Source organism: Protopterus annectens, chromosome 9.part0, assembly GCF_019279795.1.
Source record: "Protopterus annectens isolate FY-2018-M chromosome 9.part0, PAN1.0, whole genome shotgun sequence".
Lineage (NCBI taxonomy): Eukaryota > Metazoa > Chordata > Ceratodontiformes > Protopteridae > Protopterus > Protopterus annectens.
In genome coordinates, this window is record NC_056743.1 from 413957276 (window position 1) to 413981541 (window position 24266).

Sequence of the window (24266 nt, forward strand, 5' to 3'; positions counted from 1 at the left end):
TCATCTATTTCTTGGCATTTAGTTTTAGTCCATGGCTCTGACACCAGTTGTTTGTCTGTCAGCCCCTCCTGGAGAACAGTTGTGTCAGTGTGGGATTCAATGACAGCTCCATATTTGCAGTCATCAAAAATATTACTCAAAAATCTGTATGCTCTGGAGATTAGATATACCACAGAAAGTAATCTGATGGCTGTAATTTGTGTAAGTAAACAGTTTATCTGTTCAAACAGACCAACAGTTAAATTTGTTACACTGAAAACTTCGAAAGGCTAAACGATGGAATGCGAGATGGCTATTGGCCAAGTAACAAACCAGGAAGTAGAATACGGAAGTGATTGTAGCGAGTAATCTACGGAGCTAGTTAATCTGGAGTCGCTTCTGTGCTGTAGATGGGCTGTCTTTTTTGTTCTTAATTTTGCGGTTGTCAGTTCTTTTAAGTTGTTACTTCAATAAAAATGCATATTTCTGCTGGTTGACGATATATGGTCTATTTTCTATTATAAAAGTATTACCTGTGTGCCTGTACCACCAGGGCACAATTCACCCAAATTTATTGTTAAAATGCTTTCTAAGACATTAAACCGAATGTTATAGAAGTGCTGTGATTTGTGCCTCCTTAAAGTCTCTAGACACAAAAGAAGTTTAACATTTCTTATAAAACTGTCTTTAAGTATGTATATATAGAGAAAAGTGGAAAATGACGTCTTCAAGGCCAAAAGTTTGTAACTTCGCCAATCCACCCCAATTGCCTACAGTATTCCTCTTAACCTTTAAACGCAAGAACTCTGGAAAAGGGTAAAATAATGGGGGTGGAGACAAAGGTCCTCAATGATTTGCCAGAAAATTCACGATTTTTTATTTGGAGCAGACCAAAAATACGAGACAAAAATCTGGGCATTCTGAGAAAAATCTGAGTTACTCTTCTCAATTGACCATGATTTAGACTCGGTTTGTATTTTTGTCAAAAAAAGGTGGTGCATTGCATCTAATTAATACTGACAATAATTAAGAGTTGTAGCTTTACTTTAAATGTATATTCACGTTTTATTCTCTGTCTCAATTTACTAGTACTAACATTTTAAAAGTGCCCCTGATTATTTCTCATACCTCTCAAGTGTACCTCATTATGAGGAACGTACCTCATTTGGGATCTTAAAAAGTTCAGGTTCCTCGAAGTTCCTCATTGAAAGAGTCAGTCACACATTCAGTGTTAGGAATTTTTTTAAGTGAAATCAATGGTAAATAAAAATTAATCCATTAAAGGATGTTCTTTATAAGTAACACCAGCATATTTTAACTATCCTATGACCTTCCTAGCTGAAGTTGTTAGTAAGCCATTAGTGTGTGTTCCACATTTTGCCCATTTGTTCCACATTATAAAGGCGAGTGTTCCTCATTTTGGAGATGGAAGGTTGGGACTCGGGAGTATGATTTCTGTGTTTGTACGATCTGTACATTTGAGAAGTATGACGGCCTCTAGTATTCCAAGACGTAATAGCACAGTAAGTACATTGGTTTGGGTTACATAAAACGGTGTAAATCTGCGTTAAGGGACAGTAGGACGGCAGCCCACATAAGTGCATGAATGTTGAAATTCAAGACATACCACTTTTTATTTAAGTATCGATCTTTTAGCTGTAATACAGTCCCCTAACATGTCTGGTAACCTCCTGTCAAAGTGAAAAGTATTACTTTAAACAATTAATTAATTAGTACTAAATAACTTTTACTTGTGACTTTTACACATCGGCTTGACAGAGCTGAACTATCGCGTTAAAGTGTTGACCCGATAAGTTAGAAAGACTGAAAGGATAAAATAAAACAAAACATCAAATTTAAGGCAACAATCCTTCATTTTTTTCCAGTCATCAGATGGTGATATGTACACCAAAGTTATTGCGTTAAATTATACATGTCTCTATGGTGAACCTGTAAAAAGATGTAGATATAATCCGACAGATCTCCAGCCATGTGAAATTGTTACAAAGACAGGCAAATAGCTATGTAAATGTTTGCCATGGAGTGCTTATAATACACACAATTTATCATCAAGGTTGGCCCTTGAATTAGTCATGTAAAATCCTTGTAAAATAACCAGAACTGTGTACTTCCTAAACAGTGGCGTATTTCCCTGCTCAACGATGCCTTGCTACGTCAGCAGCTGACACTTACTGCGTCATGACTAATCGCTTCGTCGCAGATGCAAGATGCCAAGGAAGTATACGTAAAGATTTTGATGTGGACTTCATTGAATACAACGTTTTATAGTATGCACGGTTTTTCTGCAATGGAGAAATATCCACAGTAGCAGTCATTTACTGTTTCTATTACGATTCTGCTATCGGGCAAACACTTTCAAGTTGGTTCTTCAGCTGTGATTCTACTGGCGACCCCTGTTTTCTTTTTAAAGTTAATCCTAACATGAGTGTGTGAAAATATTACATGGAAAATATTTTACAAAAAAAGCTGTAGGTTACACGCACCTGTTACGATTAACTTTAAAAAAAGGTTTGACACTGGACAAAGGAATTCAAAGAACGGTTTTAACAGTGTTGCCTTGATAACGGAAAAGTACCCCCTAAAGTTAATGCACAATGATAATAATGTTCTAGTTTTATCTCAGGTACTTCTAATATTCCAGAAGTTTTAATAAACGCTATTTACAAAGTACAGACAGTAAGCGTCAATAGCAAAAGCTGCCTCTATGCTGCTGCTTGTCCGTCTTTTCCAGGTAAGGTGTGTCCACCACCACTCTGTCTCCATAGTCAGAACGAGACGCGAGGCTCTTAAAAACATTTCTTCCATTTTTTTTGGCGGCGGGTTACAGAGTGTAATCTTACAAAGTCTTTTTCCAAAACAATACCAAAAGAACTGTGACAATACTTAAAATGCACACCACGAAGTCGAGGCATTTCCTCTTGGATGGCAGCGAACCTCGTGAAAGTGGTCCCAAGGCACTGGGCACGATCTTGCTCCACCTCCATCCCGTTTGAGGGCTGGCCTGGCCTCAGTAGAGTGAAGTTTTAGTCGCCGGTGTGGTTTGTTAGGAGGAGGAAAAGGAGAAAGTTTGATCTGTAAATTTTTTATCCGTACAAGAAATAACATTTGGAAGGTGGAGAAGTATTTCAAACGAACTATCGGAAACTTGATTTTTCACTTATGGTAGTCGTTTTTTTCTTTTTAATACTTACTGGGGTGAGTTTTTAAACTTAATTAGTCTGATTGATACCATGATATGGTTGTGCTAGTTAGATGTAGAAATACGAAGTGAATTGCGCTATTTACTAAGCGGTACGTGATTGTATTAGTTTTGTTCTGTCATGCCTGAACAGTAATGCTGAATGTTGTGTTGTCTCCTACTTAACTTTTCATAAAATACACAATACTGGAATATCTGTTTTTCATCAAACCTGCAGGCACTTGGTATTTCGGCCCAGCGTTTATGTTTATTTTTCATTCTGTCCCTAATTCAAGAGGCGCAGAACATGTACTTTTCCCTAATGGGTTGTTGTTGTTTTAACTAGTCCACCCAACTTAAGCATATTCCCATTCCGAAACAACAGTCCAAAAACGAACGTAAAGTGTGGTGTTAAATGGGGGTGTGGGGTATATTTACTAATATATACCAGGTAATGGGTTTCTGACCATTGACTCCCTTTTTTCAAAAATAACAGGTGTATGTCGATTAAACTTCACACTTTATTTATTTAATTCCAAAGCAGTTTCATATTTAATATACAGTTAGTGTTGGATGGTGATCCAAGTACTTGTTGAACAGGATGCCAAAAGTTACTTTGGTCACTCACTTCACATTCCTGCTGGTGCTCCGGAGATTGCAGAGTATAACAATGGCAAAATCGAGCAGTTTTTTAAAACTTGTCACAGGAGGAATTTGTTTGCAGGGGTCCTTTAAGTAATTCCCCGATAAACACTCTAATGTGGCCCCCTTTCAAATAGCATATTGCAAATGGTCGCCATTATTATACACTCGCTAAGCAGCGCTTTTACTGTTTAGCGAGTTTAAAAGTGAAGTTTAAAAAAACTATGTGAGAGAGATGGGTTGAGCTACTACTTTACACTCGCTAAGCAGCGCTTCTGCACTTTAGCGAGTGTAAAATAAAACGTGTGTAAGTATATGAAAGTAAGGGAGAAGTGTGTGTGATTATGTTGCTCTCTCTCTGAGTGAACGCCTGTAAGAAAGCAAGAGTGTGTGTGTGAGAATGTGGAGTGAGGGCAATCTAGCGGTCTCCGGCAGCTTCACATAAGGGCTCTGCGTACCTCTCCTCTCCAGCAATCTGGACCGAGCCGCAAATAATAAGGAAACAAAGGAGCTAAACATTGGGATGGATTTTAAATATTGCTCTTATAAAATTAGAAAGTTGCTAGAATAGCAGAGGTGCCTGTGAGAGTGAGTGATGAGTACTGGTAGAAGCAGTTAAGAGGTTTGCACAGTGGCAGCTAGAAACGTCAAATCAAAGGGGGGCTGCAGGAGACAGCTGGGTGGGTGTGGCCAACTAAAGGGAGTGGAACTATACTAAAAATGCAGAAACTGGGACTTTAATTAAATATGCTGCCCTGGGTGCCGAACCATCATAATGAGAGTCCAATCAAGGCAAAATGAAGTGTAGAAGAAAAAAAAAAACATTTCAATGCATTGGGTGCATCATGACAGCTTAGATTATAGGTTCATAGGTTCATACTAAGCTATCTGCCCTAGGGCATTTATAAGCCTAGCCAGAGTGTGTTTGGCTTTCGCCACCCATTTTAAATTTATTTTGCTATGCCCTTTTTCGAGGTTAGTATACAGTGCCTCTGTCTAACAGTGACACAGAAGTGATACCCGGGGTAAACCTACGATCTCCCATCCACTCATCAAGATTCCTCTTGAAAAGAGTCAATGAGGGACTCTGCCTAACCTGGACTGGGATTTTATTCCAGAGTGAGGGGAGCCTCTGGGTTATGAATCTGTCCCTCCAGCATGTCCTATTTATTTCAGTGCTGAGGTTCAAGTCTCTCGAGCGTGTCGCTTGATGGAATTTGGATTTTCTGAGGTGCAGCATGTCTATTAATTCCGGGTTGGATATGGCTTTATACGTCAGGCACAGATCGCCTCTGAGCAGGCGGTATGCCACTGAGTAGAGCTGGAGTTTCTTTAACCGGGCAGCATATGGCATCTGTTTGAGCCCTTTGATCCTCTTGGTGAGGTACTTTTGGGGTCTTTCCAGTTGCTGCAGGTGTTTGGTAAGGTACATCCCAAAAGGAGCACTGTACTCAATTATGGGCCTGATGAGGGATGAGTAAAGACGCACAATGACCTCCCCTGATCTAGATGTAATCCCTTCATGATTAGTGGGCTATATAAAATGTTTTTCTAACCACTTTGGCCACATGGTTGTCAAATGAGAGATTGCTATCAACTTGGGTCCCCAGGTCCCTATTTACTTCTGTACTTAATGGATTACCACCTATGTGGTAATTTGTGGGCACTTTGTTTTTGCCAAAGGGGATGACTGTACACTTTTTGGCGTTTAGCTTGAGGCCATGGCTCTGGCACCAGTTGTCTGTTTCTATGAGGCCCTTTTGGAGGATGCTTGTGTCGGCTGGAGAGTCGATTATGGCGCCCAGTTTGCAGTCATCTGCGAACTTGGTCAGCCACAGTCCTTCCGTGTTGGCCTGTACTTCCTAGAAATATATACAGAACAAGAGAGGTCCCAGGACTGAGCCTTGTGGGACGCCACTTGTAACTGGTTTGGAGTCTGACTTGGCTCCAGCAATTCTAACCATGTGGGTTCTGTCCTTGAGCCAGTTTGCAACCCATCTAGTGACATAGGGGTTTATATTTAAGCTGGTGAGCTTATTTATAATGCCCAAGTGGGGTATTGTATAGAAGGCTTTTGCGAGGTCCAAGTAGGCTGTGTGGACCACCTTCCCCTCGTCAATGGCCTTGGTGACTGTTTCAAAGAAATCAACCAGGTTTAAGAGGCAGGATCTGCCCTTAACAAAGCCGAACTGGGTAGGATCCAGTATCTGTAGGTCCCCAGTATCTTTATTTATGAGGTCCATGATGATCCTTTCCATTGCTTTGCAGACCAAGCTAGTCAGGCTTATGGGGCGATAGTTTCCAGGATCCGTTGAGGCACCACCTTTGTGGAGAGGGGACACTTTTTCTGTACGCCACTCTTTGGGTACATATCCTGTAGTAAGGCTGAGATTGAACAGTAGTTTTATGTTTGGGTTTAGCTCTTCTTGGAGTTCATGTAGGATGCAGCCCGGGACACCGTCTGGTCCCATTGATGCTGTGTTTTTTGCTTTGGAGAGGGCGGCTCTTACCTGAGCATCTGATATGTCAGGGGGGGCAGTACTCTGCTGGGATAGATATTTGCCCTTTTGGTCAGGAGGGGGGGAGTTTGTGCTGAACCTGTCAGCAAGGATGTTGGCAAGGTCTGTGGGTTTGGTGTATTTTTTGTCATTTTGGACTAATTCTGAGCATATCTGGGAATTCCCACCCAGGTTCCTAACATAACTAAAGAAAGCCTTGTGATTATCCTTAGTGTCCTGTGCAATTTATCTCTCGAAGCTGGCCTTAGACAATTTTATGAGTGCCCGTAGTTTTTTGCTAATACTGATCAGAGATGCCTTCCCTTTTTGGGATTTTGCTCTATCATGTAGTAGCTTCCTTCTTCTATTGTATAGTTTGTTTATGGCTGGGGTCCACCAGACAGGACGTCTGCCTTTGGAGGATTGGGTCTTGGTTTTATTTGGGATTGCATGATCCATGCATTCCTGAAGGTGTTCATAGAATGCATTTATAAAGGATTCTGCGGTCTGGGCCGTATTTTCCACAGGCCCGGGGGCTTTGAAGGATTCCACCTCAGTTTTGAGGAGTGTGAAATTTGCTTTAGAGAAGTTTTTCGCTCTGGTTTTCAGGGCAAGGGGTGGAGTCGAGATGTGAATATCCAGTGAGATTAGTTTATGGTCTGATCTTACCAGTGAGGGATACACGTCTGGTCTGGAGCATAGAGTCCCCATGTTGGTGATGATCATGTCCAGTATGTTTTCCCCTCTTGTGGGAGTGGTAACAAGTTGTTCCATAACATTTCAGTTTATAAATTCTAGGAACCTTTGGGCTAGGGTGTTGGAGCTCCCAGTCTATGTTTGGGTAGTTGAAGTCGCCCAATTTAATGGTGTTTGGAGAGACCTTCATATTTTCCAGTGTTCTTAGGAAGGCCGAGTGGGGTTCCTGGGTTTGGGAGGGTGGTCTGTAGCAGGCTATAAACTGGAAGGCAGTTTTACCCACTGTTAGTTGCACATGGATAGTCTCTGATACTTCGTGCTGTGCCACCAACCTGGAGGTGTGGGTATCTTTGACGAATATTGATACTCCCCCTCCTTTTGTGGTTCGGTTCAAGTTTTGGGGCCGAAAAGCATGGTATGAGGTATAACCTGGTAGTGCTGGGGTGCTCTCGGGAGCCTTGAACCAGGTTTCTATTACTGCACAGATATCTATGTTCTCCATGCTAAGGAGAGTTTCGAGTGCGTGCATCTTGAGGTTTAGACTTCTGGCGTTGAGTAACATTACTCTTAGTTTCTTATCCCTTGTGATACCTATGGAGGTGGGTTTATCTTTTGAGCCTTGCCTAAAAAAGGCACTATGGGGGTAGCAAGAGCCTTTGCCAATATCCGAAAGCCCAGAGGTGACGGGTGCAAGCCGTCCCTAGCGAAGCATCGTGGCTTGTTGAGCATGTCATCCCAGGCTGACAGGCATTGGATCCCCTTTGAATGACACCAATACTTAAGCCAATTGTTGAAATTGATCATCTTGTCTTCATATTGTGGCTTCATTCTTGGTGAGGGTAAGATGCTACTCAAGGTCCGGGTCATACCGGCCTGGGCTACATGCTCAGAGAGCTCCTCTGTCTCTTCATGTAGTCCAGGGAGGTACGTCTCAGGTCATTCACACCAGCATGGACAATGACTGAGTCATATTTGTACTTGCCTTGGAGTGACCTGAGTGCTTGTGTTATGTGGCGGATCATAGCACCCGAGAGGCAGCTCACCGTGACCTTCTTGTTCAGCCTGGTGAGTGGGACATCGATGTGCCTGATGATCTATTATAAGTGTATCAGGTGTGTTGTTTAGCCTTAAGGGCTGTGACTGTTCGGCACACTGGCTTTGTGAGCTATGTGTTGCACGTGTTTTGTTTTGGGGTAGCGGTTGCTTGGGTGTCTGCTTTGGAGGTCTCTGCTGCTTAGGCAGATTTTTATTTAGAGCCTCCGAGTATGTTTTTGTGTGTTTATGTGTTTGGTTTGCTGTTGTGGTAGGTCTATGTGAGACTGGAATTGTGAGTGTGGTTTCCTTCTCCTCCTGACTGGTTACGCCAGTACTGAGTTGAGAGAGCTTAGCCTCCAGTTTGGCTATATGGTTGCATCTCTCACATGTGTTGGAATTTGTTGGGAGGAGGAGAGGGTTGTTTGTGTACATGAGGCAGTTGCAACATTGCCTCAAGATTCCCAGATTCACCAGCTGGACCGGAGAGGAGATTGACAACTGACCTTTGGACATGCTAGAATAGTATTGGGAATTCCTTTATAATTGGGGAAAAAAGGGCCCATGGGGAACAAGGTACACAAGGGGAGTTTGTGAGGGTGTAATGCTTTTTAATTTTTTAGTGCTGACTTATATAATTGCTTTAGTGAGCAAGTGCCAGGTAACTTAAATGCAATGTGTTACAGGTAACTTAAATGCAAAAATGACAAACTGTAACTTTCTTTCAAGTGAAACAATGAAATAAGTACAGTAAGCAATCCAGATATCACTAGGGATCCGCAGAAGCGCTGAAAAGCCGCGTTTTAGGTGGAATTAGTGTTTCATGGAAATAACAAGCAAACAAACAACAAGCATACAAACAAAGCTAGATTCAGCAGGCCTGGATCTAGTCTATGCTACAGCAAACAAGGTGTACCAATTTCAGTAAGAAGCAGTTCAAATATGCACTGGAATGCCAGTCAAAATCAAGTATAAAAAAACGAGCAGCATTCAACTCAAACCACTTCTCCTTGCACTGTAGTTCTAATTATAATGTATATTCCGCTTTTATAAAACTACCAAGTAGCATGCTGAAAGTAGCAATCTCTGTGATACCCCCACTTGTAAAAATGTTTCTTATCCAAAAAAGACCTGCTGCCTAACGACGACTATCTACTTGTTTCATGGGGAAAACCATGATCAAAGTAAAAAATGAACAGCAAACATGAAACACGCTCAAGATATATTGCTTAAAGGATTACTGCACAGGTTATGGACCACACACGTTAGACTGGCATTTTATTTAGTTTACATGTAAAGCCTGCAAAGATGACTGCAAGTCTCCAGCAAATGTAATGAGGTTCTGAAAATGCTGTAATCCTGTCCTTTATTACAAATACTGTCATATGCATTTCAATACCCAAGGCTTATACGCTATCTAGTTGTGTAAATATTCTCTGCATGGCAACAACAAAAAGGCTTTCAATGTTGGTAATTCTTTAACAGTATGCTTATTAAAGCTTACTTGCATCTTACAATCTCAGACAAGCTTACCTGATGGCCATTAAAGCATTTCTTGTTAAACACAAACCAAGAGATACTGCAGCAACATGGATTTTCTAAATAAGAAGCAGCATAAGTCAGCAGTATAAAAATATGATAGAAAACCAGAACATTCTGCAAAATCAAGGACAGATGAAAAGCCACTGTAGTACACTGGATAACTGCTCCTTGCTTTGCTTGGACACATCCAGCGTCACTACATGGGGGGAGTGGGGTACAACAAGTATGTCTCTGGCTGATGGTGATGACCCTGATGCATTTGTCATACCTCTGAACCTCAGAGCAAGAAATCTGGACAAAACCAGAAACTGAAGTGGGACGAAGGCCCAAAAATAAGGACAGTTTTAAATATTGCTCTTATAAACTTGGAAAGATAATAGAATAGTAGGTCTTGCATTAGTATTCATTTTCTGAAGGGTACGAAATCTGAAACTCAAATGTCTGTCATGATTTTCTAACTTCAGTCTTTGATGATTTGCCACAATTTGCCAGAAAACCACAATTTTATGAAAAACAGACCAAAAATGTGATGCAAAAATAAAAAATAGCCACACAATACAGTTGGGAACCTGTCAAAGAAGGGACACTTTTAATATTAGTACTGTTAACTTGAGCAGCTGACAAAATAAGAGACTCTACATGCATTTCTGAAATTAAAAGTAATCTATAACTCTGATTATTACAATTACTTATTATAAACCCTCCACGATTTCTTCCAAATTTGCCATTTTGCGGAGGGATTATTAGGGGAGAGCAACACTTCTGAGCCAAAATATACCTAATTCTATAAAGCAATTTATTTGCCCGTACCTCTCAAACTCTTATTTATTTTACATTTGATGACCGTGAAAGTCCGACTGGACGCAAGTCCATTTTCAGTGGAGGCCCGGGGAGAAAAGCTCCACATAAAATAAAAGTGACATTACATTTACATACTATTACACATATAGGAACATATTTAACTTTTTTACATTGGTGAATAGAACAAATATCTTCAGAATAAACATTGTTTAGAATAGAAAGCGCTAAATTAAAATACGTTGGTGTGGTTATAGTTTCGTGGTTATTCTTTGTTATTAACTTTGCAGCACAAGAAATATGGAAAAAGCAAAGCCCAAAAACCAGGGACACATTTTAAACATAGCTTGTATAATCTTGGAAAGTCACTAGAATAAAATACTGTGTTACTACCATGCATTTCACTGCCAAGTCTTGAACACAGGACCCTGTGCACTACAGTCAATATACCACTATGCCAAATCAACTGTTTCTTGAAACATGAGAAGATTGAAACTTAAATGGCTATCATTTAGTGAGTTCAGTTCTTACCATAGCTCTCAAACTCTTAGCACAAAACATCTGGACAAAGCTAATAATGGGGTAATACAGCCCCCAAACATATTCAGTGAATTCAGTTCTTACCATAGCTCTCAAACTCTTAGCACAAAACACCTGGACAAAGCTAATAATGGGAGAATACAGCCTCCAAACATATTCAGTGAATTCAGTTCTCACCATAGCTCTCAACCTCGTAGCACAAAAAAACTGGACAAAGCCAATAATGGGGGAATACAGCCCCAAAAATAGGGACACATTTCAAATATTGATCTTATAAAGTTAGAAAATTGCTAGAATAAAAGGTTTTGTGTTGCCATGTACTTTATGAAGAACACACACATGGACACACCAGCTCCAGTACCTGTTGAAAGTCTCGGCTCCATGTTGAAGGATAAGTCCCAGCCAGCACCATTGACGATTTCTGCTTGCAAGCAAGTCCTATAATCCAAACGTTCCTGCTAGCCAGCTCCCACGATGAAAATGTTCCTGCAAGAGCAGGCTGGATATCCAACCTGCAGACGTTGCAGTCTGGTCCCCTTCCAGTCTGTGCGGGTGTAACTGCACCGACCTTTGGACATTTCTGCAGTCTGCTGCCTTCGGTCTAATCCAGACTGCTCTTAACTCAGTCTGGATTCTGCACGCATGTGTGTGTGTAGTTCCGGGAATGTTCACATGTATGTGCAGAGTCCGTTTCAGGAATCTTTTCATGTACTTTTTATTTTCCAATTTTATTTTTTTCTGTTTTTAGCTGGGGTGGGGGCTGCAGTCCTGGATTCCAATAGGATGAGCAGCCCCTGGGTTTGCATCCTTCTGCACCTTTCAAATGAAGAAATCTGGATAAAGCCTAAAGTAAAGGGGGAACAAAGGCCCCTAAAATAGAAACGGATTTTAATTATTGCTCTTATAAAATTACAAAGTTGGTTAAGTAAATGATATGTGTTAGCATGAATTTTTTAAAGGAAATAAAAGTTTGAAGCTCAAATGTATGTCATTATTTAGTAATTTCAATCTCCAATGACTGCCGGACAAACGATTTAGGACTAAGGGAACAAAAAATAAATGCCTCGTTAAATTTTTTAAGTGTTATATTTTGGATGTAAAATGCTTCTTCCAGCACCACTGCTCCTGTTCGATTCTTGGCTGGAGTGCCTTCTGTGTGGAGTCTGCATGTCCACCCCGCGGTCGAGTGGCCTCTGAAAGACGTGCTTGAATGGGAGTGCCTTCGCTGAAGGTTGGGCATCTGTCTGGCAACTCGGCACCATAAAAATCTACTGCCATTCATTATCGGACCAGAGTTCGGCTGTGGCGACCCCCTAACCGGGAAAAGCCAAAAAGACAAACAGCAAGTTTGAAACATTAGGGGGAGGACCTATTTTGCATATACTTAAAAAATATAGAAATGTAAGTAAGTAAAACGCAATAATTTTACAGGGAGCCCGTTTTCTAAGAGCAGTGGCGCCTTCCAGTGTGTTGAGTTAATGTGTAATTCCTTCCAGGGGTGTAGAGGCCTTCCGCCTGTGGTGTCAGGCGTTAATTACACTTTAATGCATTCCCTGGAGTGCATTAGTACTTGCTTATATTTTTTTACATTTTATTCATTAATTAGATAAACCCATTGCACACAAGTGTCCCCTAGAGCTGCACATCTTGTTGGTAATGCTGTTTTCTTGCTTTTTGACTAGCTGTTTGCTGTGACTTGTTTTAATTTTAGTTTTATGATTTTCTGTTCAAATGCTAGATTTTGAGTTTTTAATTATTTTAAAATTTTAGGATTGTAGGTCATTGCATAAAGTTAGGGTATTTGTTTTTTGGGTGTAGTCTTCTTTTTTTTTTTTTATACATGTTTGTACTATTTTATTTTCTACGATTTGAACCCTCTATTGATTATGTGCAAAAAAAGGTTCTTGTTGGCAGCTGCAGTGGGCACTGACATTAAATGCGTACAAACTGCTGCATTTTGTTTCTGGGCACTGACAATGAATGCTCAGTTCTGTGTTTGGGTTGCACAAGTGTGTACTAACAGGCAAGCCAGAACAGATATGCAGCATTTGTCTATGATGAGAGAAATCCTGCTATATAATGACTGCTGGTAATGTTTTTTTCCAAAAACGTTCATTAATTAGGTGATTGACTTGACCTGTTGGTTACAGTGATTACATAGTTAATTACAGATACTGACAGAGTATTGGTGATGGTGTCTGCTTACATGGAAAAGGGGGTGGGCGTTTGCTATGCTATCAGGCTAGCAGATGGCCTCTCCAATTTTGTTGTCGCTACAGCAGTGTTTATTTTACACTGTAGTGCAGACTAAGACATGAAGTATTAAGTCAAATAAGGAAACTGTAAGAAGGTATAGTCTGTCAAGTTGGAACTCCTTATATTGGTGTGTATTTTTATGTTTTGTTTGTAACAATAAAAATAACTAAAAAGAAAGTGCTGGCTGCTAATGAATTTGAATGGAATTATTGCATGTTCGAGAACAGAAAATATTGAGAACTTGTTACTTTAAAGAAATCCATTACAAATATATTCCATGGGATTCCGAAAGAAATAGTGTAGTATGTTAGATTATTCTGCACCAGTAGTGGCATGGTGGGGCTGTTTCAGTAGCCCAAATACCATCATTAGGCAAGCAGGTGAACTCTCACAGTTGGCATGGTATGCTAATACTTGTATGATGTTATGAAAAGGAGTGAGCCCAGCTAGCTGCAAATGTAAATGAGGTTAAACAACATGGCAGAGCAAATAAGAAATGTAGAAAAACGGCAGTATCAGATGCCACCAGCAGGTTTGTGTACCAGGATTAATTGGTGAAAAAGGAAGAAGTAACGTGCTGTAGGTACAAAACCTGTTTTATACAAACATCATATGTCACAGGCTCTGTTTGCAACCAGTGTCCACAATGGGGTTTGCTGCCACTCTCTGCATTGCAGAAGGAACTGATCTACTTCAAAACCATCCCCTCCATGACAGGGATATAGTCGACTGCTGTCATGTGGATAGACACTATGTGAGAGCTGGTAAAATGTGCCAGCCTTGTTTGGAATACTGATCCTTGGCCTTTCTACACTAAGATGTATGTAGTCCTGACAATGCTCACTACAGAGACCTTCCGGTAGCCATCAGTGACATGGTGGGTATACCTTTGGCATCTGTCTCACAAATACTAAACTGATTCCTTGATGTGGTTTTGCAGCATGTGGTGGATTAAAGGTGGTTCCTAGGACCACTGAGTAGAGAAGTAAAAGTAATGGAGCATTCTACAAAAATTACCCATTTCCATGAGGGATCGTAGACTGCACTCGCATCCCTATCAAGGACCCATCTGGTCCACATGACAGTGGTACATCAGCTGTAAGGGTTATTACTCCACCTGCCATTTAGTGTGCAGTACATAGGGTGTCCTATGCAGTGTGTGTGTGGTTTTTATCCAGATAGTTCCCTCAAGTCCTACATCTGGTACATGCCTCATTATAAGAATGAGTTAGAGTGGATTGACTTCCCATCAGATGACATTGTACTGGTGATGTCAGATTTAAACTGGAGCCTTAGCTCATGATGCTAGGAGTATGGCTGAGTTGGCATACAGCTCTGCACTGTCACAGATCCAAATCATTGTTGAGTGTGTGTTTGGACTGATGACTGTGTGCTTTTGCTACCTACATTTCTTTGGGGTGCACTGTAGTATGTTCCCAAGACTTCAAGTAAGATAGCTGTTGTCTCTGTAGAGTACCAGACTCACTAGAGTGCCAGTAGTAGCCAGTTGAGTAGCCTTTGGCTGTAGGGAAAGGTCATAGTAGGCAGAGGTGGGTGCAGTACACTGTGGCACTGGCAAGCAGGTGATATTTGGTTCATAGTTATGAGCCAAATTAGATGTTACAAAGATTAAAACTAATGCATGCAATACTACACATAGGCTATTCCCTACGGTACATGACTGGGCATGCTGTGCATGAGAGATCACCAACCCCTTTAATGTAGCTTTGATGGTAGGACACCGTTGTAGTCATACGTACATTTAGGGACTGGCACTGCAACAGGAATTTGACAACAAGCATAGAGGTGAAGTGGGGGTTTACAGAGATATTGATGGAATGTGTGATAGTGCCAGGAGATTGAGGGAGGAACTGGGTATACTGTGTAGAGAGTGGGTTGTGCTTATTGACTGGTGCAGATGTCCAGCAGTATGGTTGTCTTTGGAACGTGCGCAAGGAGAGACAGCTCTTGTAGAGGCATCTGTACTGTGTATGTAACAGTTCTGTGACCTCGGGTGGGAAGGATGCAGACTATGGATGTTATTGGCCATGTGTGCATCCTCTGAGGAGAATGGGGACTAGCAGCAGTCCCTGCAGGCGTGGTTGATACTGAGCCACAATGCCATGATTGCCATTCCTTTTCCTGTGCTTGACCACCACATTCTTTACATTTTCAGTGGTACAATGTTGCACTTCAATTGTCATGCTGGTGGGGGATGAAGTGATTTGCAGCATGTACCGATTTGCCTTTTCAAAATGCCAGTGAGCTTGGCCATTTATTGAAAGTCTTCATTTGACCTCTTCATGCAGTCTGCATAGTACACCTGTCGTCTCTGCTGTGCTTGCTGGCAGTGGCATATGTTTATGCTAGGATGAATGCCCTACATGTCCATGGTGTAAATGCCTACTGTTGCACTCGTTTCAAGCAAAGACCCAGGCAGCATGGTGTTGATGGCTGCTGACTTGGCTCTCCCAGTGCTTGTTCATGATTTGTGGATGCACCAAGAATGTACAATGGTACTCATGAGTAGTTGTGCTGGGCGCATATGTCATTCCACTGGTTCAGGTGAGGTGGAAGCAGGTTCCATAGGCAGCAGAGATTTACATTGGTGGTAATATGCTCCTCCATAGTCACAGTTGCTGACAGCACTGTGCCCTTCTGTGCTACTTTAAGGACACCATCACCGTTAGTGTCTAGTGTAACACTGATGAAAGAAGATCCCTTAACTGCAGCAGTTAAGTTGTCCCATTACTCTTAAGCACTGTGCTAGTATACTGCAGACCTGTAGAACATGCCTTCCTGAGCTCCCCACCCATTTGTTAGCAGATAGATGTGGATCAGTCTTCCTCAATCAACAGAGGATTACTGTCAGCCAGGCATTGCCCAGACATTCAGTAGTTGCGTGTACCATTCCCATAGCAACAGTAGAGTGGTGTTTCCTTGTTTTGAGCAGCTCTTGTAATATGCCTTACCGATTTAGTTGCTTTCCAGTAAATTTCCTTGGTGTGATGTGCACTGCAATGGCTGTGGATGCTTTTATCAAGCAGTTGCTTGGGTTGTAGCACATCTGTTATACTGATGATGTAATTCAATGTAAATGTTTCTGAATTACACTTACCGCAATGTATACCAGCTCTGCATTATGCAGTGAGGCGCATAGCTTGATGATGAACGCACACAAATAACGCCAAAGGGCAATGCACATGGCATGGGTAGGACCATGACCTATTCAGGGCCAAAGTTTATTAATCCACATTGTGGCCTCTGGGGATGCTGCAGTGTGACCATGGACAGGGATGTATATTTGTAAGTTAGCATGTTTCACCTCACCGAGGTCACCCAGGCATGACCTTCATTGAGGTATGATTATGTGGTGCTAGTGTGCTCCATCTGTCTGCCATGCTGCCTGTTAGTGCATACCATATGATATCCACAGTGTGTCTGTGCAGATCTGCTACCATTTTTTTCTAAATGCACCCTGTGAAGTAGCCGTGGCTTCTGAAAGTATGTGTGTGTAATAGCTGCTGTGTCCTACAGGAAGGAGGCAACATTCTTTTTGTACATTCTGCATGAGACCACTGGAGTTCCTGCTGGGGAATGTTATGATGTACACCAGTACAAAATGGGTGCTTGCTAATATCTTGCATGGTGGTGAGTGATGATATAGGCATCACCTGTCAGATGGACAGTGCAGGAACTGAAGACGTGCCACCTTGGGCTTTTTATCTAGTGGGCAGAAGAGGGTGTAGAGACTATGCCAGCATTTTATAGTAAGCAGTGCTGACAAGCGGTTATTTTGGTGATCTCGGGCTAGGTGTCCAGCCGTATGCTGGACATGAGTCATGGGCATGTTCCCTTATGTTTGTGAGATAGAGAACAGCCAGTTAATCTGCTGGAGGTGATCGGCGAAGCTCTGCAGGCATAGGGGTACATACATATCACTGATGTTATTGCTGAATATTTTTAAATACCTGCGTATTGTCCACTTTTGTGTTGCTGCTACTTAGTTTAACCACTGCATGCAGCTTTTGCATGTCTACTGTGACTGTGCCAGTGCAGAATGAATTGTTCTACCATCTGTCCTGCCTCCAGGGATTTCCACAGGTGGCATAGTAATGATGACTGCCTGACAGTAGGATTCGACCACCATCCTGATGTCGTACTGTACTTCAGACCCAAGGGTTTGCCTTTGTACATTGCTATGTCCATAAACATATTCTTGCCATTGATGGATGGTATCCTGGTCTGCTAGTACAGCATTATTCTTCCATTGTCCATTCAAACCTTCCCCATGAATGCCACTTACACCTGGAATGCAGTGGGCATGCATTGTACAGGCTGATACGTTTTTCTCTATTTATTTTCATCCATTTATTTTCATATTTTACAGTGTCTTTTGTGAAGATAGACTTGATTCAGAAGTGGCCATAACACTCTCCATCTGCTTCACCATTGCCTGTTTGGTTCCCAGCTGTTTCCATGTCAGCTACTGTATGGTTTTATAGGTCATCGATTGTAAGCTGACCGGGAAGGTTCCATGGTGCCCTCTGGTTGTAGGTCTGTGGTGGGGGTTGGTGTAGGCTCCCATCAGGGGCACCACTGGTGAATTACTCTCATTGGACAAAAAGTGGGCATCTGAGCTTGGTGGCTCAGTGTCTGAGCACCTGCATTAGCAGCCTAGAAAGCATCCTGATGTGACTGGCTGAGTCACAGCTGCTTGCCACTGACCAGCAAACGAACAGTACCTGACCTCAGCCATGTGGGCATCATAGAGATGACTGATATGTGGTGAGTGTGGCACAGAGCAGCATGGCTGTCATCTTGCCCTATCCTGTGTCATGGCATTGTATTTCTGTGTATCCCTTCCTCTCCATTGCATACTGTAATCCTCTCCTTCACTCATTCTGCTCCCTCTTTCTGTACGAGTCTCTCCTTTGTCTTCCCGTTTGTGCCAACATGTATGTACCCTGTTGCTCTCTGTTTGCCATTGCTGTTCTCTCTTATACTCTCTTACCTGCACACACCTTCCCTCGCTATTTTACTTGGGGCAGGGGGTGTAGACAAAAATGGGCACATGTTCCAAAAAATATATGTAATTGCTTCCCTACCCTATCTTGGTGTTCCCTTCTGAGATTTCCTTTGCTTGCTTTGCCACTTTCTGACTGTTATACGTTCATTTCCTTGCCATTTATCCATTGCTGATTGCTGCCATCTATGTTCCCTTTTCCCTATAGAGTCACATAAGATGGTCTTGTTTTGCTTTTATGTGGCTGTGCATGTGATTTTGTTCCCTCCCCTGAATCTAGGCCATTGTTTTTTCCTGCACCATCAGGCCATTAAGACCCCCCCCCCTCCCCACCAGTTACAGCTGTACAGTACTCTACTTACTGGGAAGTAGTAGTGTCACATGCATGTTCTACGACAATTGGAATATGGTATTAGTTGCTTGTACTGCAGTTTTGTACATGTAAGCTCAAATTTGTCTATACACGTTCATGCTGCATATTTCACATTTTAGTGATTTGAAGCGGCTTGTAGGTTATTTCTTTAAAAAAATCCTTTATATGCTGTCCAAAGAAAATAATTAATCCAAAAGTGATACTTCCAGAGTGTTGGAAGGGGGTGTGGAAGAAGACAAGGTGTGCTGGTGTACCTTGTCAGTGTTAGTAAATCAGACACACAATCTATTGAGCAGTATATGAACAAATTTCCTGCATTTATTCTTTACTAAGTGTTGCATACTGCATAAAAACTGGGCAGAAGTTACATTTTCAGAGGAGGCCCTGATATACATGCTTCATTTTACAGAATGTGTAGAAGACCGTTCTATATGATTTACTTAATAAATATATTTAAGTACATACATATACTAGAAATGATATGACAGTTGATCAAAAAATAATAAATGTAAATACAATAGTAAATGTACTTAGAATAGCTTAATGAAAACATGATCGTTAAAGAACGCAGGAAAATATTAGCTAATATCAAGCTTGTAAGAGTCTAGTTACTTTCAGATGGAATCGGCTTCAAGTAGATATTGAGTAGTGAACAGTGAAGTAATTATAGGGTATTGAGGATATTTAAAATGAATTGCTTTACAGATTCTTGTTACTTAATCAAAAGGAAATCCAAATATAGTACACACTTTTCAAGTAAATTGTAACAAAAATAGATGCATTTTAAGCCTTTATTGGTGGCATAGAGGGATGAAGCCCTTATTACTGTTCTGGTGACCCAAGTTTGTCTAGCAGCTTGAGCACTTGAGATAACATAAGCAAGGTGGATGGGGGTGTGCCCATTCTGGTGGGGGGGGGGGTGAGACAGTGGTTCCCATGTAGCTATTGCTACATACAGCTCTGGTGACGAGGCTTGAGGCCTCACATGATGTGGAGAGACAGTGAGTGTGGTTGCCAAAGCCGGTGGACTAGAGCATAGGTAGCCCTTGTGGTGATGCACATACTCATGTCGCTGCCAAGGACATGGTCAAGTGATTTAAATATGGAAAAGCTCCGACTGCCAGGATGCTAATGGGAGCACAGAGCAATCTTGTGACTGCTTAGACTGCCCCCCCCCCTAAAGTTTAATGTCTGATTTGGAGAAGTTTGACTGTTGACAGGCACAGGATCAAAAATATTAGATAAAAGTGGATTTTTATTAATGCACTTGAAAGTGTTTGGCTGTGTGGTAACAGAAAATGTAACTGTTCAAGAGCACTTGGGCTGTAGTCCTTGTTTGGCATCCAGCTGTCAGACTGACATTGCTTTTTTTCCTTGCCTTAATACTTGCGTGTATAACGTGTGCATCTGTAGGTATTCTGTGCTTTTTTTTATTTTTTGTTTTATTTTTTTTTTTTCCTTTGTTTTAACTTTTTGGGGCCCTTCAATGACCATCAAGCCTTACCCTTGGACACCTAAGAGACCCATTTCTTCCTTCCAAGATTGAGAACCTTTTGACCCTTTCATTGTCATGGGAGGCGAGTCCCGTTCTAAAGGTGGAGATGTTTTGTTAATGCCTCCCCCTGCACAGTGAATTATGTTAGCCACAGATGTTACCAAGAGACCCCTAGCTGCTGCCTGTATATGCCAAGACACGGCACATACTGTCACTTTCTTTGCTGGATGTAAAGCACCTGCACTCCTGCAGGTGTTGCTAGTGTAGTAAGCTAAGCCCTCTCTCCGGGTTGGGTTAACTAGCATCAGCTGCTCACTTCCATTTTCCCTCTACTTTCTCCCTCCAGAGCCCCTGCTGCTAGTTGAACATGAGTTACCTGGGATGGGTTAGGACTTTCTGTCTGTGCCATGGGGCTAGGGCTCGTCGTCTCTCACACACTTATACTCTGCCACATATACAAGGATAATACGCACATATGCATATATAGGGTCGCACTGTGTCGATGCACACCTTAATGAATTACGATCTGCTCACCATAGTAAAGGATGAGCTTATAAGTAAGCGCTCGGGGGCACTTATTTACCTATATTAGGTTCTGTGAATATGGAAGTTGCAACTGTTAGTAAAACTAATGAGGTGGATAGTGATTATAGAAATTTGTGTTTCATCACCACTGTCAATAAGGATACTTAGAACGTTTGTCAACTTATTGGAAAAAAAAATAGGATTTATTGAAATTAAATAAGAATATGGCAAAAAATTTCAATAAGAAACTCAAGTTTGTGTTTACAAGGGATCAGTCCTTCAAAGACATTTTGGAACAAGGTAGCAGATTGGCACATTATCTTGGGCTGCAAAATTTAGGTAATTTTAAATGTGGTATGTTCTCTGTGTTCTCGTATATTGGTGACTGGAGATTCTGTTAATTTGAATTGGAGCAATATATACATCAGGGGCCATTTTAACTGCCAGAGTAAGAATGTGGTCTGTTTGGCCAAGTGTTCATCATGTCCTGTTTTTTTATATAGAAAAAAACTGCAGACGTTGTTGGAATAAGAGTTATGAACACCTGCTGGATATAAAAAAATTCAAAAAATAGTAATGCATTAAGTAGGCATATGTTGGAATTTAAGGACCATCTTTTTTTAAGTTTTTAGTAATACAGCAGATAAGGGTCGACCAGCAGGGGAGGCTATTAAGTGAATTTTTGGATGCAACGAGATATCCAGGCATTAATGAAATGGTAAATGTGACTTTGTGTTAAAATTAAATCATTTGATAGGATGATTCTATTTTACTTCTGTGACAGTTTTTATTGTACACATGTTTAGTCTGCACATAAATATAGAAGCATGGTTAGATTTAATATGTGTGTTGCTTTAAACAGTCTAAGATCAAGCATTAATAAATTAATTATTTAATTGGTATGTGTATTTGAATGCTGGGAAGGTTGTTCAAAATTGTTCTAAAGAAGTCCCCAAAGGAGGGATGAAAGCACTTAACCGTGTTATTTTAACAGTGTTTTAGTGGTGTTTATACATAATAAAATGTATTCGTGTTCAAAGTGGACTTGGCTGGTGTCCTCCCTTTTTGGATTATATTACTAGTGAAGAATCTTTTTGGATTATGTTACTAGTGAAGAATAAGAAACACATTCTGTTATGTATGGTTGGGGGGGGGGGGCTATGCCTTCCAAGCCCCAATTACTTTGAGGTTGATGTCTGATACAAGTGTAGTACTGGAGTATCTGAATGGCAGCATTTCGCTCATCTGTGAAGTTGTACAACTTTGGAATGAGAGTAGTAAAATAATAGAAATGGGGGGCTTAGCCATGCAAAAAAAAAAAAATCGACTTGCTATTATTTGCTGCATGTGTATCAATAATGTGCTCTGTCTTAACAAAAATAGGTATAATGTTAAGAATATTGTGTGTACCTGTGAGCAGAGTGATAAAGCTGTTACTGTACTCTAGCAACCTTTTCGTGACTAGTGGCATGGGCGTTGTCAGGACTAGGTAGAGCTGGATGACCGTGAGCACCCAGTGTTGGCTCACCATCCTGAAGGTATGGTGGGAGGCTGACTAGGGGTACTCCGACCTGTGTATGACTAGTGGCACGGACACTGGAAGGTCTGGGTAGAGCTGGATGACGGTGAGCAAGCAGCGTTGGCTTACCATCCAGGGAAGGGAGGCTGGTTAGGTTCGCTGAGATCTGTGAACAACTAGTGGCATTGGCACTATCAGGCCTAGGTATGGCTGGATGGCAGTGAACAGGCAGCGTTGGCCCACCATCCTGGGGGAAGGGAGGCTGCCTAGGTTCTCTGAGATCTGTGAACAACTAGTAGCATTAGCACTGGTGGGCCTGGGTATGGCTGGATGGCAGTGAGCAGGCAGTGTTTTCTCACTATCCTGGTGGAAGGGAGGCTGCCTAGGTTTGCTGAGATCTGTGATCATCTAGTAGCATTGGCACTGGTGGGCCTGGGTATGGCTGGATGGCAATCTACACGCAGCGTTGGCTCACCATCCTGCTGGAAGGGAGGCTGCCTAGGTTCACTGAGATCTGTGAACAACTAGTGGCATTGGCATTGCTGGGCCCTGGTATGGCTGGATGGCAATGAACAGGCATCATTGGCTCACCATCCTGGCTGAAGGGAGGCTGCTTAGGTTTGCTGAGATCTCTGAACAACTAGTAGCATTGGCGGGCCTGGGTATAGCTGGATGGCAGTGAGCAGGCAGCGTTGGCCCACCATCCTGGGGGAAGGGAGGCTGCCTAGGTTCACTGAGATCTGTGAACAGCTAGAGGCATTGGCGGACCTGGGTATGGCTGGATGGCACTGAACAGCCAGTGCTGGCTCAGCATCTTAGAGGGAGGGAGGCTGCCTGGGTTAATTGTAGTTGCAACTTTCTAAGTGCAATCCTGAACTCCAAGCTGCCAATGGTGTACCAGTTGGTTGGGAGGTTGCATGTGCACCTCCTGAAGGCAGACATTGTTGAGTTCATGAGGCTGGTGAGGGTTGGTGGGGTTGGAACACATTCCCTAGAAGACTTGGTGTACAAGAAAAGGAGCTGGTCGCAGGCAATCTTCAGCTGCCGGGAGGTTGGGTAGAAAGGGAAAAAATGTTGTGTGTACCAGAAAGTAAGAATATGGTTAGTGTTGGATCCCTGTTTGCCATTGCCTTTTGTTTCATAATGCTGCTGACAGTCTGAGACTCTGCATAGTGACATCTCTGAATTCTTTAGTGTATATATCAGTAGTGTAATGTGAATCCTAGATAGACGTATATGTGCTTACTGAATCTACCAAGCCGGTAGAAGTATGGGCAGAATACAAGAGGAGAACCAAGAGCCTGACACCAAATCCTGCTCAACAAACTAAACCAATATCACCTATCGAATTCCACTCTCTTACCTGGTTTCAAAGCTACTTAACTGACCGGTACCATGCTGTAAAATGGGAACATTCTCTGTCTCCTCAGCTGCCCATAACTATAGGAGTCCCACAGGGTTCTATTTTAGGGCCACTACTGTTCACAGTTTTCACAAATGACCTCCATACCTCCACACAGCATGCATCTATCATTCAGTATGCAGATGAAACTACATTAATATGTGGTGCACAAAATATTCTCACCCTTCTGCAAACAACTCAACTTGCATTCTCTGAGATTGAAAACTACCTTACTTAAGCCCAAATTATCCTTAATCCAAAGAAATCTCAGTTTATGATTATAACCACTTCTAACAAAAACACTGATAACAGTCCATTCACTGTCTACTCCGCAGTTCTACTCCAATTGCTCCAGTGGCACAGGCTAAGCTATTGGGAATAACCATAGACTCCCACCTAAAATTTGATAGTCATCTCAACTTAACTATTAAAAAAAGTACATGCCGAACTGGGATCATTCTACCATATCAAACCGTTTCTTACCAGCAACACAAAAGTAGCCATTACTTGCTCCCATTTTCTATCCACCCTACTCTATGCACTTCCCATTCTGACTAATCTCAACAAAACTGAACTAATCAAAGTGGAAGCCTGCTAGAACAGAATTGCCTGCTTTGCTGCAAATTGCTCATATAGCGCTCATCACTGTATTGCTTTGAGCCAGCTCCACTGGCTTGAACTGCCCAACCTCCTAACCTACAATCAGCTCTGACTCTATTACCTCCCCAATAAGTGTCCTGCCCT

The 24266-nt window shown here is 41.9% G+C and overlaps 1 protein-coding gene across 1 annotated transcript in view; it reads left to right on the top strand.

The window, feature by feature from the left end:
• The first annotated feature begins 2062 nt into the window (after positions 1-2062).
• The window catches only part of LOC122811243 (tumor necrosis factor receptor superfamily member 10A-like), a 1311615-nt gene continuing 1289411 nt past the window's right edge, over positions 2063-24266 (top strand). The window contains exon 1 of the mRNA XM_044082955.1: positions 2063-3195. Coding sequence (XP_043938890.1) covers positions 3160-3195 — 36 coding nt within the window. The 5' untranslated portion in view covers positions 2063-3159. The remainder of the gene's footprint in view (positions 3196-24266) is intronic.